The following is an 18,805-nucleotide window of genomic DNA, read 5'->3' on the forward strand; positions in this document are numbered from 1 at the left end:
ATTTTATGTTATATTTTTTGATACAAAATATTAATATGTATAACAATTTAATTATAAGAAAAAAAGTAGTGACCCGGAACATTGCCCGGCCCAAATAATTAGATGTTTAAAAAGGGTATTATACTCTTAACCTTGATTAGTTAGCTTAATTTGCTAGTTATTAATAGTGTTAGTCACAATTGGGAAAAAGACCGAACCACAAGTGTAAGAGTAGGAAGGCAAAAAGTTCAGATCAATGAGAAAAGTCAATACGTCATACTAGATATGTACCAATGATAATTTCCAAAAAACAAAAAATTAATACCAAATTTCACTGGGACCTTTTAAGCCAAATTGGTTAATAGTAAGACCCTTTTTTATTGGCCATAATAGTTGTGCAAATAGGTAGAATCTTTGAAGACACTAATCCTCGAAAGTTAAAAGACTATGCAACAAAAAGGAAAAAAAAATAAAAAAAATTCACAAACATTATTCCTTCAAAATGTTATTCCTTAATTTTGGAAACCTACAAAATGATTATTTGCATACAGCAGGACTACAACAAATTACAGAATCTGCAATATGAGTAATGATAACAAAATATTTTATTTGCCTATCACCACTCTATCAGATTGCCATTGCCAGGACCCAGAGGGATCCCAACCTAGTTGAACTTTCGAGGGAGGGGGAGGTACAGAAAACCATTGCCAAGAGGACTAAAGGGGTTTGATCCCACGACCTCTAGGTTGGTCACAGCTTATCACCACACTTAGCTTTGTTTGGTTCATAAACATACGGACTTGGAGCATAGCGAAAAATTATATACAGCATAGATACATTTAATGTATACATGCAATGCACACAGCACAGATTCCGTGGCATTTAGTTCAACACTTGGTTAAAATTTCAGCACCAGTCTTTGTAATCAAGATACTATGCTCAAACTGTGCAGCAGGCCTGCCATCATCTGTAACAGCCGTCCAGTTATCACCCCATGTAATACAATCGATGCTTCCCATCGTAAGAATCGGTTCTGCATTTAAAAAGAGTGAAATAAGATTCACTGAGAAACATACTGAGGTGTTCTCTGGCATGAATAATAATGATTTTGGAGCTAGGTTCATAGTGAAGATAGATAAATGTAAGCTCAATAAACAAAGTAATGCAAACCATAGCATCATATCAATGCAAAAGAACAGAAGCATACTCCTAGTTTCTTTCTAATAAATAAAAATAAGGGATTTCTATGCTATTGAGGTTGTTGGGTTTCTAAGGTGTGCCCATGCTTTTTCAAAATTACAAGTTGTGCCCCCAAACTTAAGGTTTAATCAACCGCACCCTCTGACGTTAACTAGATGTTAGTAATTGTAAAAAAACACAGGAAGTAATAGAAACGGATGAGAAAAAAAGAAGAAGTACACCAAGAGTTTGACACATCAATAGTTGTTTTTAGAAGAAAGAAGAAAATGTAGATGAGAAAATGTGGAAAAAATGCTTAATGTTAATCATCTTGTATAACTCTAACCCAATTTGGGCGTGAAATTTCTCTCCAAAGTAGGGTAATTATCAGTTAACACAACCACTAACGTTGGGTTAACGTCAGAGGGTAAGGTTAAATAAACATCTTAAGTTGGAGGATACATCTTGCAATTTTGTAAAAGCATGACTTAGAAACTCAACAACCACGGGAGCATAGTTTAGAAAAACCCTAAATATAAATTCAAACTTTAAACCAATTGGAGAAATGTAAAATATACATTCTTCTTGTGGGTGCAAGATGGTGAAACATTGTGCATGCTTGGTTGTATCACTAGTTAAATTCAGACACCAGGTTTAGATATCCATATTGAAATAGATCAGATACCCTTACCGATTGTAAACGTTTGACCTTCAACCATTTCACCTCGATGATTATTTCCTGTCAATTTATCATACAGAATAAATTTAGAGAGAGGCAATGAAGCATCAAAGCAAGATAATATTTTTTAGTGATCGAACTGATTGTGTGAGTGAAACATTTAGGAATGAAGAGTTACCATACTGCATACAGTTTCTTGCGTACTTTAAGCTATATGAATCACAAAAAGATACATATATATCAATAAAAGGTTACTACACACCGTTGATACATGCACTGAACAACAAAAATACAATAGGGTATGTGACAACTGACAAGTGCTACATTTGCCCATTTACCAAAAATGTACTCGTAGTAAGCTTTAGGCCTAATATGTAAAGCCAGATGCTCATACCCACATTGGAACTTCATGTCTGATATAGCCATAGTGAGACAGCCTATAAGAGTGTTTGTAAGTATAAATTGCAAAATCTAGAATTCCGTTATAACTTTTCTCTTTAATTCACCTTAAGTTGTTGCAAATTTATATAAGAAAAATTAACTAACAATATTAGCAGCATAAAAAAACCCATGGTAACCAATGGTCTCCTTAATATATACTGAATTGCTGTTGCTAATCTTTAATTTCCAAAGCATAGCTCTTTAAAACCCGATACTTCAATGACTTTCTTTGATGTCTCTATCTTTAAGTCTCTCCATGGTCCTTAAGCAACACTTCAACCTCAAAGTTAGCCAAGTTAGCCACAGTCAGTTAACCTACGCACACTAAAATAAGAAACAAAAAACCTGCTGCATTCTAAAAGTACCAATAAAGGGAGGGGCTGCCAAGTGATACATCTGAGACAGTAAAACATTAGATATTCATTTCTCAATGATTTAACTTTATCAATCACAGATGGTATATATATAATCTATAAACTCTGATAAGAGTAAGCGAAAAGCATCATCTCCATGGTTTTGGTAGTTGATAATAAAGATTGTATACAAAGTACTCACTATGATGGTAAATAATTGGCTCGGAATGAAACACAGTTCCAACACCATGGCCAACAAAACGATCCACCACACCATAATTATGCTTCTCAGCATGCTCACTGTTAAGCATATTTGAAAACAACATTAGACATAACCAATCAGAAACATTTTGGACTAAATTTCTAGCATAAATCACTGGAAAATAAGACAAGATTGCACAAATTACACCATTTCTATCAGCTGGCTTAAACATGTGATGCAAGTGGCCATTAATTAGTAGATGCAAACAAGCCAATCTACTAAAATATGGCAAAATTAAGGCTATGTTTAGTTCAACTAATTTCAAGACCTTATTACTTAATTCAGATCATATCAGAAAAAATAAGTTCAAATCAGATCAGATAAGAAAAATTAAGTTCATACAAGAAAAAAATAAGTCATAAACAAACAATATCGTTTTATGTGCAGTTTTTAATCACTTAATATCTTTAATTGTGTGATGAAAAAAATTATGAAAATTACATATTAATAAAATGCACATTATTATGAATCTAATAAGACCCCACTTGATATATTTATTTTTTTCTTTATAGATTAGCTTACATATAAGTTCAAAGTTTGGTCAAATTAGACAATCAAATTAGATAAGATTAAATCAGAAAAATTAAGTTCAGATGAGATCTAATAAGCAAAAATAAAGTGAACAAAACAAGGCCTAAATATGAGGTCTGATATGCCGTCAAGAAAAAAGCAAACCTCCTTCAAATCGGGAATCAAATCATGAACACTTGAAAGTTTAAAATACACACTTTAGCCATTCCTTGATTAATTTAGGCAATCCATTATGTTGGTCCAAATTAAAACTCAATTGATATTAATGTAACATCATATCTCTGTTGGGTGATCACATAAGTCTACCAAGATATCACAATTCTAACCATGGGCCACACTACACTATTTAAAATTAGCTGAAGACCAGGGAATAATAAATAATCTATTAAACTGAAATATGATGATCATATGACACAAACTATTTTGTCCACTAGATCAATAAAAGCCAGATACACAAAAAGTTTAGACACATCATTGCCTCGCCTTTTGTTGTAAGGTAAAACATTGTAGTGATCAATTCATTGGTAATCATTTCCTTGTCATACCTCAGGAATTTGTTTCCAAAAGATTTAAGTTAGAACCCTCACAGAATAAACAGGTAAGAAACTAAAAAAGAGAGGGGTTTTTTTTTTGCCGAAGATGCTTTCAATTACTGAAATAAGAGAATATTACATAGCTGTTACTGAAAATTGTTCCTAAAGTACAGTACACTTCTAACATATATATTCCAAGATCCACATTTTTCATACAGTAGTTGACTAAGCACTAAAATTTTCCAAGCAGGTACCTGATAACCTTTCCAATTTTCCTGAAGCTAGCGCCGTCTTTGCATACAGCTATTCCTTTCTCTAAACATTCTTGTGTTACCTAAGAGTAGATCAAGTAAATATTACAAGGCCAATTAAGAAGCAGAACATACAAGACATTTGCCACAGCTACTACAATAATCAGCAAAAACAAGCACTTACATCAACATTTTTTAAAGTGTATTCCAAGAGGAATAATGATCTCAAGCATTTGAAAACATGTAAACCTTAAAGAATTCATCCACAACAAGACTATACCTTCACAAGCCGTTTCATTGCATCATTGACATTACCACATAAATATGTCTTTGATGTGTCTCCATGATAACCCTAGTTAAAAATAATAAACAAAGGATTAAACACTCATTGTCTCATTGACCTGGAAAACACAAATATTACTCTTCACAAACAGCAAGCCTTCGGTGACTCTTATGAAAAAGATGTCAATTTTAACCAATCAATTCTACTATTATACCATAATACAGATTATAAATCTATAAACTATCAAAAAAAAAAAGTTTGAGATAAAATCCAGTGTAGTCTATTATGTACAGACAAAACAGACGAATGTATGACAAACAGTTGTAGGTAAACACCAGATAGAGGACATAGCAACATAGAGGTTGCATTACTAAATTAAGCACTGAAGAGGCTAAAAATTATGTACACAGTTATTTTTAAGACAGCCCACAAATCAAATCTATGAACACGAGAGGACAAGAAGGTACATTTAAGTAAACTGTCACATCAATGTTTATTATGTCTCCATCCTGCATTCGAAAGAAAAAAAAAATCAGGATAAGTCGAAAGTCAAAATGGTTAGTGAATCCAGAAAAAGGTAATTACCACAATCAATGAACCTGTAGCTGCCGAGAATCAGGTATGCCATGACACATGCACTCATTGACTGAAGTACATACGCTCTTTGGAAACCCACCATAGCCTAGAGGTGAAGGATAAGCTCCAGCATCAATGATCATCTGGTGTACAGCTTTATCAATTTCATCTGTAGTCACCGATGGCTGATAAAATTCGTAGGTAACAGTAAGTTACATGATCAAGAATTTATGTAGCGGTGTAGCGCTTTAAAGTAAATAACAAGTCACTCTAAATTTTGAACCTAGCAAAAAACTACATATCTCACAAAGGCATGGTTTGTGGAGGTGAAAGTATACAATCATTCCTTTATACACAATACAGTCAAATATATTATTTTAAGAGGCAATTTCTGGCTCAAACTTATATTAAAAATAAAAAAATAAGCTAATCTTCTCTTTTGGCCTTTTTCCCTTTTTACATTATCTCAATGGAGAGTATGTATATTTATGGAGATATTGGCTTTAGGATCACCTCTATAGAAACTACTAATTCTAATGGTGCTTTTGCTCCCCATGAAAGCCCTTTCTACAATACAAGTAAAAGTCTAGTTTGATTTCCAATAGTGAATATTACACAATCTTATTTAAAATTATCAATAGTAAGCAATCCATGTAACATGTTTTCAATTGTAATAGTATAAGGCCACTAAAATGCAAATGCCAAGTAATAAGCGTTATTCATTCATATTAGGCACCTAGGAAGGACGGGTACGGCACTTTATGGCCGTTTCCCATACCGGGGACGGCTAGAGGACGGGGACGGCAAAAATACGTCCCCGGGACGTTTCCAAAAAATTGGGTATGGCAATCAAAATTGGGTACGGACTGCGCAAATTCAGGGGACGTTCACCTCTTTTTGGCCGTCCCCAAGAGCAATTCCAAGAGCTCAATCCCAATTCAAAAATAAAGAAGGGCCCAATATAGAATATACTTAGTTACTTTTAGTTGAAAATTTTAATTAGGGCATGCAATTTAGTCGACCAAACCAAAACACCGGTCAGATCTTCAGTCTCCGGCGACCAGTAGTCTCTTCTTGCCTTTGTTTTTCTTTTCTTTCTACTTCCTTTTTTATTTTATTTTGAGAAAGCTACTTCCTTTTTTTTTTTATTTATTTATTTTAATCTGTTCTTTCAGCTTAAGATTTTTTATTTTTATTTTTGAAAATAATACAGTAGCTATACCTGAATGGACTCTCACAGTGTTGGTAGTAGCACGAGTAGGGGGGTTGGTTAACACATAATACAACTCTAAAATCCAAATTGCCTTTGAATTTGTGGTTATGACTTAAGTATGGATTTAAATTTCTGAATTTTTACATTTTTTTTTGCCGCTCCTGTTTTTTACATTTTTAATTTTGCCGTTTTCCGTTCCCGCCCACGTCCCGTATTTGTCCCTGTATCCATCTCAGTGCCTTCTAGTTAGGCACATACTCCCTCCGTGTTGACATGCTTTACTTGTAGAGTTGTCCCTAGGTAGTGGACAGACACGTCCATTTTTTCAGCCAATAGAATGGTCCCATTCATAGGTCCCGTATTTTATAGGTCCCACTTTTTTTCCCGAGTTCTATGAAAATAATTAAAAAAAAAAAAAAACTCCCCTCTTCTGTGAACAAAAGTAATGATCCCCACAACCCAATGCCCTGTAGGAGTTATATCAATTTACAAATTGCTAACTCAAATAATAATAAGGAGATATATAGGAGGAATAAATGTATGTTACAACCCAAATAATAAAATTCTCTTTATTAATTCTCAATCTCTCTTTTCTTCACTATTATGCTTCCTTATTTTTTTTCTTTCTTTTCTTTCTACTCTTTTACTGATTACAGTGGAATAAACATGTTACATATATAGCTTCCCTTTAACTAAATATATAGAGGATGAGAATCATACTTGATAATAACCTCTCAAACTTATATCAAATTCTAATATAAGTATTAATAGTAATTCTAAAATTAAAGTTTGTGGCTCTCAACACACCCCCATAAACTTTAATTTTCATCCCGAGAAACTCTCTTAGTTTTTTAAATGTTTCATAAGATAGGGGCTTTGTAAATATGTCAGCTACTTGCTTCAGAGTGATTGTTCCTTGTTTAATTTGATCTCGAAATAATGAAATCGAGTATCAATATACTTGCTTCTTCAATGTTGTACTGGATTCTTAGCAAGTTTTATTGCTGACATATTATCTACATAGATCGTAGTTGGTCCTTCTTGAGCATGACCAATTTCTTTCACCATAACCCTTCACATATGGCAGATGAAGATGCTATATATTCTGCTTCGCAACTTGACAATGCCACAACTGGTTGTTATTTCGAACTCCATGTGAAAGCAGTTGATCCTAGATAAAACGCATATCCTGCTGTACTTTTTCACTATCTGAAATAGCCGTATAACGTTGCTTCATCTCCATAAGAGTAAAACATCCCATAATCTAAGGTACCTTTAATATACCTAACTATTCTCTTTGTAGTGCACCAATGCGATTCTTTGATTCTTTGTATCTGCTAACAAGCCCGACTCCATATACAATGATAGTTAAGTATCTCAGACTTCCAACTAGACTCTTATATAAATTTGGATCAATCAATTTTCCTTCTCCAACTTTTGTCAACCCTGTTGCGACGGGAGTGCTCATGGGTTTGCATGAGCCCATTTTAAATTTCTCAAGTATTTCTTTTGCATATTTCTTTTGTGAAATAAAAAGTACATCTTCACATTGCTTTACCTCAATGCCTAGAAAGAAGTTCATTAGCCCACAATCTGTCATTTCAAATTCTTTGAACATTGCCGCTTTGAAATCATCAAACATACTTTGACGGTTGCCGGTGAATAATAGATCATCAACATATAAGCTTACTATGGTATATTATCACCATTAATCTTCACATAGACTGCATGTTCATACGAACACTTGATAAAACCATTCTGGATCAAGTATCCGTCTATATGTGTATTCCAAGCTCGTGGGACTTGCTTTAGACCATAAAGTGCCTTTTTCAAACGAAGCACTTTATCTTCTTTTCCCTTGATGACAAAACCTTCTGGTTGTTCCACATAAACTTCTTCTAAAATTCCATTTTAAAATGCTAACTTAACATCAAGTTGATATATCTTCCATTTGTGATGTGCGGCATGTGAGAGTGTCTAAACGAGCTACAGGAGCAAATACTTCATCATAATCAACACCATACTTTTGCTTGTATCCTTTTGCTACAAGTCTTGCCTTGTATCTTTTAATGCTTCGATCTACACCTCTTTTTATCTTATAAACCCATTTTACACCTATAGCCTTATGGCCCTTTGGTAATGTAGCCAACTCCCATGTATCATTTTTCTCTATTGATCGGATCTCCTCTTTCATAGAGGATCTCCATTCCTCTTCTCCTAATGCTTCTTCAAAATTAATGGGTTCGTGGTCTGCATATAATTAGAATAAATCAACTTCATTAACTTCATTTGTTTCTTCATATATGCTCATTTTAACAGCTGTTTTTTATGTTGTATTCGATCCTTCAATTGATGGGGATGATGATGATGTATCATTATTATTTGTTAGAGTCCTTGGTTGAGTTTTTTCAGAACTCTTCTCTGTAATATCAAAATAGTGTTCAAACACAATTTTCTCTTTTTCTTTTTCTTGATCATCCCATTTATAAGCTTTGGATTGTGAATTGTATCCAATGAAGATACATTTTTCACCTCGATCATCTAACTTATTTCACTTTGCCTCGGGTATTTGAGCATAAGCTATGCACCTAAATACTCGAAAATGTTTAACATTTGGCTTCTCACCACTCCATGCTTCTTGTGGTGTCATATTCTTTACACTCTTTGTAGGACAACAATTTAGATTATAAGTTGTCCATGAAACAACTTCTACCCAGAATTGCTTTGGCAATCCTCTTTCTTTCAAAATGTTTCGCGTCATGTCTAGAATTGTTTGATTCTTCCATTCAGCAATTCCATTTTGTTGTGGTGTATAGGAGGCTGTAAATTGTTGTCTAATTCCTACAGCTCTACAGAAATATTTGGATATATTTGATGTATATTTGCCCCCTCGATCAGACCTAAGTGTTTTCAACTTACATCAAAATTGTACGAATGTATCAAATGCAGCGACTTTTCCTTCAGCATATACACCCACAATTTTCTACTATAATCATCATTGAAGGTAATAAAATAGCGATTACCTCCCAAAGATATTGGCTCCAATGGTGCACATATATCTGTGTATACCAATTCTAATGGTGCTTTAGCTCTCCATGATAATCCTTTTTGGAATGGAAGTCTAGCTTGTTTTCCCGTTGTGCATATTTCACAAACTTGTTTAGGGTCTTCAATGGTAGGTAATCCATGCATCATATTCTTTTATTGCAAAAGTTTTAGGCCATTGAAATGCAAATGCCCAAAACGTTTATGCTATTTCCATGACTCATTCTCCATAACATCGTAGAAACACTTTTGAACCTCGATGTTAAGTTGCAGCGGAAACATGCAATTCTTCGCCATTTTCGATTGAGCAATAATTCTTCCACTATTATCTTTTAGTTGAAGATTATTACCCTCCATATGAACAATATATCCTTTTTCCAAAAGTTGTCCAATACTGAGAATGTTACTTTTCATATTAGGCACATAATAAACATTATAAATGAATTCTTCATTTCCATTCTTAAGAATAAATCGTAATTTTCCTTTACCTTCAACTTGTAATTTGGATGAGTCTTCCAAACTTACATAACCTTGAATCTTCTAATCAAGGTCAATAAAAAATTCTTTTCTCCCACACATGGTTGCTAGCTCCGGAATTGAAAAACAACATGTCTTGCTGGATTACTAGCTTCTTCATGTGCTAGTAACAATGTTGGACTTTCTTCATTGTTTCTTGATGATTTAGCAAAATTTAATCGATTGCCTTGATCCTTTTGTTTGCTCCAATGCATAATGTCCATATTTTTGACAATTATAGCATTGAATGTCTTTTGATTTACCGCGTTCTTTAAAACTCTTTCCTCTCTTTTTAACCCTCTCCCTTCGCCAAAACTTCTCTCATTACTTTGGTTGCGAGGTTGGTAGTTACCACGACCTCTTCCTGGTCCACGAAATCCGCCTCGTCGATTTCCACCTCTTTGTTCATTTAATGACAACTTTGATTCAAGTGCTTGCTCCCTGGTTCATCATTCTTCTGAATTCTTTGTTCATGCACTTGAAGGGATCCCATAAGTTCTTCTATTGATAATGAATCAATATCTTTTGATTCTTTTATCACAGGTAATACATGGTTAAATCTTTTATTGCATGATCGAAGTACTTTCTCAACAATCTTTTTAACTTCAATCTTTTCTCCATTTAATTTTCGTTGGTGAACATTTGTAAGTAGGCAAGAAAAAAATTTCGAGATTGACTCATTCATTACTAGTCATTTTGATTTCCTCAAATTCACCTCGTAGTAATTGTAGCTGAATTTTTCAAACTCTCTCTAACTCCCTAAATTATAGTTGCAAGATTATCCCAAGCTTCCTTGCTTGTGGTTGCATTTGAGATTTTCACAAATGTTTCGCGGTTTAATCCTGCGTAGATAAAAAATAGTGCTCTTTGATCCTTATTCAGATTTTCTTTCAACTCATCTTCCTTTTCTTTAGTTAACGCCGCTTTTGTTTCATCCGATGGATTTTCAAACCCATCATTAACAATTTCCCACAAATCTTGGGAACCAAATAATGCTTTCATTTTAATACACCAATCTTCATATTGGTCTTTAGATAATTGGGGTACTTGTGGCTGAACAAAGTTGGTAGACATTTTGTGATTTTGATTAAAATACCGTGGCTCTGATACTAAATGTAGGAGTTATATCAATTTACAAATTGCTAACTCAAATAATTATGAGATATATAGGAGGAATAAATGTGGGTTACAACCCAAATAATAAAATTCTCTTTATTAATTCTCATTCTCTCTTTTCTTCACTATTATGCTTCCTTAATTTTTTTTCTTTCTTTTCTTTCTACTCTTGTGCTGATTACGATGGAATAAACATGTTACATATATAGCTTCTCTTTAACTAAATATATAGAGGATGAGAATCATACTTAATAATAACCTCTCAAACTTATATCAAATTTTAATCTAAGTAATGTAATAATAGTAATTCTAAAATTAAAGTTTGTGGCTCTCAACATGCCTAAAGATACTAAACTTTTTCCCATATACGATACAATAATCTAATAATGACATAAAAACACCCACACTGTATAGCTAATTCAAATTTTTACAAGTACCAACCTTTCCTTAGGTCAAAATAATATGCTAGTATACCTTTACCAAAGCTCAAAGGCACACACCATGCCCACACATGACAAATAGGAGTATCATCAAAAATCCAAACTCCTTCATTTAAAATCCTATCCTTTCAGGTGTTTTCACACTTCTATATTACAATCTTTGTAGTAAAAACCTTTTCTAATTGCCAAACATTCCAACCCATATAACAACTCAAAAACATTGGGTTGATAGCCATTTTATAGAATTTTCCCCTTAACCTTAAAGGTATGCTATGGTTGCACAATATCTTAGGGTGTGTTCTATTTGCTTGATTTTCACTTATATGAACTTATTTGCTCACTATGCATATTTGATACTTAAAACACCCACTCATGAAAAACATTACCATCCAATATTACCACATCATCATTTGACTCTCTAATTAAATGTCAAATACTCAAATCAATACTCCATGTACTCATTTTCTATAACTTATTCAAAATCATCAAGGTTCTAACTTGTGCCTCCATCCTTATTCAAGATCTACACTCCTCTTTTCAACCAATTGAAGGTACATAAAACACCCACTAATGGGCAATCTATACATCTAATGTAGCTACATACTCATTTGACTCGCTATTTGACAAGCCTAGAACTTACTTGAGAGAACTTACTTGAAACCATCAAAAATCTAACTTTTGCCTCCAATGCTGTAATTTATAATAAACTCTACTGCTAGTCTTATCCACCAAAATATAATTCCTTTAAAACTATTGCAAAGGGAGGACTACATGTAGCCTAGAACAATCAATAGGAAAATCCTACGTTACTACTACACAAGTCCTTACATTTGTTTAATTGTTTTTAATACCTCAATACTTATTTCTAGCCAAGTAAAATTATTTAGAGACCTCCTCATAGGCTCATAGGCCTTTTATAAGTTAATGAAAATCAAGTGCATACTTCTTCCTCACCCAAAAATAGTCCACTATCTGCCTCCTTAGATGTATGGCTTATATGGTAGATCGTCCCACCATGGACTGAATTGGTTCTCCGATATATATATACATATTCCATTTTTCTTTCTCTTCATCACAAAGTTTCTGTTCAATTGGTCTACACCCTTAACTTTCTTGTGTGGATTATTTGAAGGTTAATATAGGTTAGGCTTCATTCAAGTAATTAAGATCAGTGGGTGTCTTAATTTTAGTGTGCTGCAACATTGGAGCTTTCTCTCCACCAATTTACAACAGCAGTCCAAATTCATAGGAGAAAACTACATAAATAAAATTAAACTAGAAGCTTGAAAAAAAAAAAAAAAAATCTACTTGACAAAATCTCATAAGAAAATCACTAATCACTACACGTGTTTATCTTAGGTTTCAGTAAAGTATAACAACACAATAATTTGGAGCTTGAACTATAAGAAAAGGATAGGTTTACCCCATGAATAATACTCTAGATTAGGACCCCTTACCACATTAAAATATAAGCATCAAACTTCCAAATAGAAGGAACATAAGCCAAAAAAAAAGATAAGGTGTGCGCCTCTACTTTTGCTAATTTTAGTACCCCAGAATTCTAAATGATGAAGCAGGTTGAGGGGAAAAAAGGCTTTATTCAAGAGGATATTAAAACCTACCAAGTGTAGGACAAGCAAATTTATTTTCCTACTTAGAAGTTTTACAAGAATAATTTTGATATGTTTCCACTTGCATGCAAAACCCAAAGGCAAACATGACTGCACAATCAGGCAACCGGAATTGAAAAGTTGGCATAAATGAGAAGATTGAGAACAATAAGTAGCTAAAAGCAGTAAACATGATAACAGCTTGACAACATGTATAGGTTTACCGCATGCTGACACAATGCATGAAAAAAAAAAAATTCAACAAGGAATCAACAATGCCAATATTGATCTCTCACGAGTCTCACCCTAACCAAAGTTCCTGCATAATCCAGAACACGAGCAGCAAGTTCACCTGCTGCTCTCATATGAGAGATACCTTCAGAATCATGAATTTGATATTCATTTGAAAGTTCAGGCAATTTATTGGAGCCAACATAAGGGGGTTTCTGTATGTGATCAGGCACAGGAAGACGGGGCGATACTTTTCCTCGCCTTAATGGGGATCGTTTTACTGGCTTTTTATCTTGGAGTTCTTTTTCCCTGCACATTTACTAGTCAGTTAGGAGTACAATAGTTTATAGAACTAAACAATTCCTACTATCCAGAAACAGCAATGGGATCATTCCCATAGTCCCACTTCACTCTAATCTCAGTCCCTTCACCACCATTAGTGTAAACTGTAAAGTATATAGAAAGATGATACACATAGTCATAGTTTATGTGGGCCCCACATAGACTTCCAATACTATTGTGACAAAACAATAATAGTGAAGATAAAAGGGGGAAAAGATTGGAGGAAATTTTTTTGAGTATTTGCCAATGTTGGAAATTGTGAGTGAAGGGTAAAAAACTTGGCGCCCACATAAAGCAACATTCAGGAAAATTACACAAAACTATAAATTTTGTGCTCATTATACTAGCTACTCTTTCCATGCATTGTCCAACATTGGCAAAATAATACATAAATATTCCCCCATAAATTTACCCCTTATATTTTCCACTACATATCACTAAGATAAAGAAAGTCTATGTAGAACTCACATAGATTATGTTCGTGGACATCATCTTCCATACCCTCAAGCTAAAAGTTACCCTATCCATATAAAACAATATTCATTCATTTCAACTCAATGAAGAACTAGCGCAAGACAAAATCTATTGAAAAATATTTTCACTAAGACACAATTATATTAAGGGAACTTAAAATTTGATTGATATATACGTAACTGTATAATCAGTGGAAAACTTGCAAATAATTTTTTTTTCTTTTAAGTCTTTTGGATGTTTATATACCACATTAGATGTAAGTCCGGTGTTTAATTATTGTGATCTCTAGATCACTTAATTTTTTTGTTTAATCACATTAGCTTTTGCCTACAAAAATAAAAATTACAAAAATTCTTTTTGATTAATACTCTCTCCGTTTTACAAATATTCTTTAATCCCATAAGTGAGTCGGATACACAAATCAAAAGTGATTATTCCGAATAGTCATCCACAAAAATCTTTCTCCTGCATCCCTTACGTAATATATACATTAGATATTTTTATTAATACTCTCTCCGTTTTTTAAAGTGACACACTAATTTTCACGTTGAGTTTTAGGAGAAATATATAGTGTATAAGAGTGGTTTGTTGAAAAATTAAATATTAGGATGTGAGATGAAAAAATAATGAAGAATGTAGAAGCAGGGACTAGGAGGAGAGAGAAGTAATTTAAAATGTAGGAGAACCAAATTAGAGTGAAATATGATTTAAAATGGTACAATGTTTCCGAAAAGGAGAAGTGCCACTTAAAATAAACGGATGTTTAAGAGAAATGTATACCTTAAAAAAAAAACCGAGGGAGTGTAAAGCAATTATACTAGTAGTATACTAAAATGTATCCGAGCACAGATACTTGGAAAGGAAAACACTATTAGAAGTTATAGAAAGTTATGGGAAGTTATTTAGGTATCTAATACTTCCTCCGTTCTTTTAAGATTACACCATAAGGGTTTGGCACAAATTTTTTAGTAGTGGAAAAAAGGAGGAGAGAGAAAGGTAAAAGTACAAATTTGTCCATGTGATTGTAGACATAACCATAGAAATAAATGTTATAAAAGAAGGGTATGTAGGGTATATTTAGTGTGAACAACAAAACACAAATATTTGTTTTCCTAAAATGGATATGGTGCAATATTTGAGAAATTTTCTTGTGCAATATTTAAAAAAAAGGAGGAAGTATAATAATTAAAGGGATGGTTTTTCCAACTTTTAACCACAACCTTTCAAACTTCAAATACTCAAAATCTACACACTTCGTCTTTTTTTAATCCCCAATAATCTAGCTATTTATCCCCCAATAACTCTCCCATAACTAATTTTTCCAATAACCATATAAGATTGGTTTTCTTTACAAATGTTATATCTTGTGCATGTGGTACACTGTAAGGGTTTTTTTTTTTTTTTTTTTTGTTTTTTTTTTGGTAGAGGGGGTGGGGGAGAATATACAAAAATTGAGGATTAAAGATTTAAAGGGTTATGGTTAAAAGATAAATAATAACATTCTTATATATATATATATATATATATATAGATTTGGTTTGTAACATAGAACATTTTAAGCTCTAGACTAATACACCCTTGAATATTTAACAAATTTAACCAAGATGCATTGTGATATGCCTTTGTTTATACGAAGTATGAAGTATCTACCATTATGGATCGCAATGAATATGAGGGGCAGAAGTAAAGGGTTAAAATCTCTAAAAATTTTGAGATGGTGGAATGCAAGAGAGATAAACATATGAAGTAACTCAATATGCGAAAAAAAGAAACCGATCATTAATCAAGACTAGAAAATTCGGAGGACTCTTCTGACCCAAACAAAAATAGAAAAATGGTGATTCTTTGAATCGAATAACGACCGTAACGGATGTCAGCTCAATCCGAAGGGCACAACCCTGACCACGTGCCTGTTGAAGAATGAGCCGGCGCCAATCGCATTCAGCAGTGACATCAAAATGTGCTAAAAACAATTTGTTGAAAGAATTTTTTTTGTAAATCCTTACATAAGGATTCCGAAAATACCGGATCCCCACCCACACAAGCAAATTGTTGAATGGTACTTCGAACTTGGAAAGAGCATGAAGAAATTAACGATACTTCTTTATCTTTACCTCAAAATGAGGATATCATACCCACCCTCACCCATATAACTTTTCCACCCGTTATCTTTGACCTCTATTCATCTCAAATATTCTAGTATCACTTCTTCAAATCTCATTGCCATAAATCTCTAACTAGCTAAGAGTTCAAGACTCAAACCACTTTTAATAGCAATTGACTACTTTGTGTGGGGAACTTGAATGAAGGGAGGAGAAAGAGAGAGGGGTTGGAGAAATGGATTTCAATTTTTGAGAAGAGTGAAAGAATTTGTTACTAGATTCCCTAACTTGTAAAAAGTAATTTTTCACCTATTAATGAATCTCCTTGGAACTTCCCCTAATTATATACCCCTGATTATTACTCAAATTCGACATGGCCTTAGTGTAATGCAAGGCAAAGCCAAAGGGGGGGCCGGTGTAGGCCTGGCCCCCGTGACCAAGCTCGACAACCTTTATTTTTTGCATCCGGCCCCTACGAACGTTTGAATATGAATAAATCTTTTCGGCTAAACAACACATTGTTGTATTGGCCACAGCGGTACCAAGCATGGTGATAAAAGCATCTAACTTAATGGATCTTAGATTCCATGATCGATTCCCCTTAGCACATCACTTACCATTTTTTTTGGTAGATTGATGGGCTTCACGCTTAACCCAAATACCAAATACTCTAAAAGTCCAATTATTGATAGTTATTGTTTTTTTTTTTCAGGAATTACTAATAATTATTGTTGTTTTTGGTAGATTGTATGATGAAATAACATCACTAGATTCTTTTATAAAAAGCTTAATAGTCAGTAACAAAAGAATTTTACGTTAATTATTGATATTAAACTTTGATTTCAAGACTAATTTCATTAATAATAAAGAGAGTTAACCCAAATTTATAGAGGTACAAATAGATTTACTTCAACATTTGAAATTAATCAACCCCAAAAGTATTAATTATGTGATAAAAATACTCCATGAGCTCTTACTGCATAAATTTATTTACGATTATTATTTGAAAGAGCAAGAAAATATAAGAAGATACTTCATAATATGTTAGACTATAAGGATTCATTATATAAATAGAATTCCTAATTAATTATTTTGCTATATTAAAAGACCCAAAGTACGATTCAATTAAATTTTCCTTTGTAACACTAACCAATTTTAGGTTTATATTATGGTATCAACCAACCCCTTCGACTTTAATATCCTAGCTTCGACCCTGGTGTAATGGGGTGCCCTCATAATAATAACTAGCCTCGTAAAATTAATAATTTGATTACTTCAACTTCATCTGACTTGACAACTAACCAATGACCCAAATTCCAAGAATTGACATGATAAAAGAATCTGCATTAAAACTTGAAATTGATAATCATGTTGACACCAAAAATAGAAATGCACCTCTTGAGCATCTCCAAAATGTAAAAAGAAAAGGAAATGCTAAAGTAATTGAAAAGAAATTAATATTTCCTTCTTAATTGTCATTTAAGCTTATAGTGTTTATTTACTTAGTATACATCGTTTTTCTTAATAACTTCTATTATTATTCCGCTTGAAATGAAGAACAGTTCATTAAATGTTTTTTTATATTTTAAATTTGTTTTGTTTATCTTATTTTCACTTATTTCAAGTTCAAATAAGTCCATCTGAAGAAAATTAAGTTCGATAAGGATTACTCAAGTACAAATTATAACTAAAATAACTTTTAATAAAATCTAATTAGTTCAAATAAGGTAAGATATTTTCACATAAGTAAAATTGAATAGAACACGCACTGTTAATTACCTCCAAAACTAATTTCTTTTCCTTAAATCCAAATGTGTCAAGCTTTTGTAATGTTGGCTTTTATAACTAATTAAATATAAGAGTAAGATATAAACTACTTTACTAAGTAAATTAGAAGAAATTACTTTACATCTTTAATTTGTTTATATATTAAAGATATAACCCACAGTAATGATATCAAATTAGAAGAAATAGTAGCAGAAAATTGAATAAGTTGTACCTCTGAATTCGCATGGCTTCCTCCAACCCAAATAACCTCCTTGCAAAAACAACCGACCCTTTTCTGGAAATCGAACCACCTAACAATCAACACCATAATTTAGTTAATATAATTGAAAATTTATTATTCATTCACAATTCTAAATTTCACCCCAAAAAAATTTAAAAAATGGAAGCAAGAAAATAACCATAAAGAGGGCAAATGGAAGATAAAGAGGTTGGAAAAACATCTCTGCAAAAGGAGGAAGAAAGATGAAGCGAAGAATTTGCAGAAATCGCCATTTTTTGTGTGTGTTTTTGAGAGGATGAAAAAACTGAGATAATGAGGTTTAGCCACAGTTTCAAACAAATATCTGGCTTAGACAATTTGGGCTTTAGGATTTGGGCTTTTGGGCTTGGGATTTGGCTTTGGCCCTTTTAATTCAACTACTTATTTTATTTTTTGAAGGAAATGGTAGTAAACTATTTTTTGTTGGTGAATAGTGTAATTATTAGGCTAGACACTAGTCTAGGCATGTTCCCCTACACCCCTCCCTAAACGCGTCATTTCGTTTAACACCCCTTCCTCCAAAATTAGTAACTGCACAATAATTGTACTAATTTTACCCCTTATATATATATATATATAATTAAAAAAAAAAAAATCAAACC

General features: G+C 33.0%; 1 protein-coding gene across 1 annotated transcript; it reads right to left on the bottom strand.

The window, feature by feature from the left end:
- Positions 1-356: 356 nt before the first annotated feature.
- Positions 357-18,558, bottom strand: LOC110691263 (methionine aminopeptidase 1B, chloroplastic-like). Its single transcript, XM_021868188.1, has 10 exons — positions 18,343-18,558; positions 18,156-18,234; positions 13,313-13,547; positions 5,091-5,252; positions 4,959-5,000; positions 4,489-4,560; positions 4,212-4,291; positions 2,834-2,931; positions 1,850-1,897; positions 357-1,012 (listed from the first exon to the last, which is right to left on the bottom strand). Exons 1-10 carry the CDS (start codon positions 18,434-18,436, stop codon positions 867-869), a joined length of 1,056 nt encoding a protein of 351 aa, XP_021723880.1. The 5' UTR covers positions 18,437-18,558; the 3' UTR covers positions 357-866.
- Between the last annotated feature and the right edge of the window lie 247 nt (positions 18,559-18,805).

This window comes from Chenopodium quinoa, unplaced genomic scaffold, assembly GCF_001683475.1.
Source record: "Chenopodium quinoa cultivar QQ74 unplaced genomic scaffold, ASM168347v1, whole genome shotgun sequence".
In the NCBI taxonomy this organism is placed as follows: Eukaryota; Viridiplantae; Streptophyta; class Magnoliopsida; order Caryophyllales; family Amaranthaceae; genus Chenopodium; species Chenopodium quinoa.

Bases quoted from the DNA above. Each gene is read 5' to 3' on its own strand.
- LOC110691263 (XM_021868188.1), bottom strand. From the start codon at position 18,436: ATGGCGATTTCTGCAAATTCTTCGCTTCATCTTTCTTCCTCCTTTTGC. The intron at 13,548-18,155 runs GTACAACTTATT...GTAAATGTGCAG, and splicing joins GAAGCCATGCGAATTCAGAG to GGAAAAAGAACTCCAAGATA. The intron at 1,013-1,849 runs GTAAGGGTATCT...TTTTAAATGCAG, and splicing joins AGGTCAAACGTTTACAATCG to AACCGATTCTTACGATGGGA.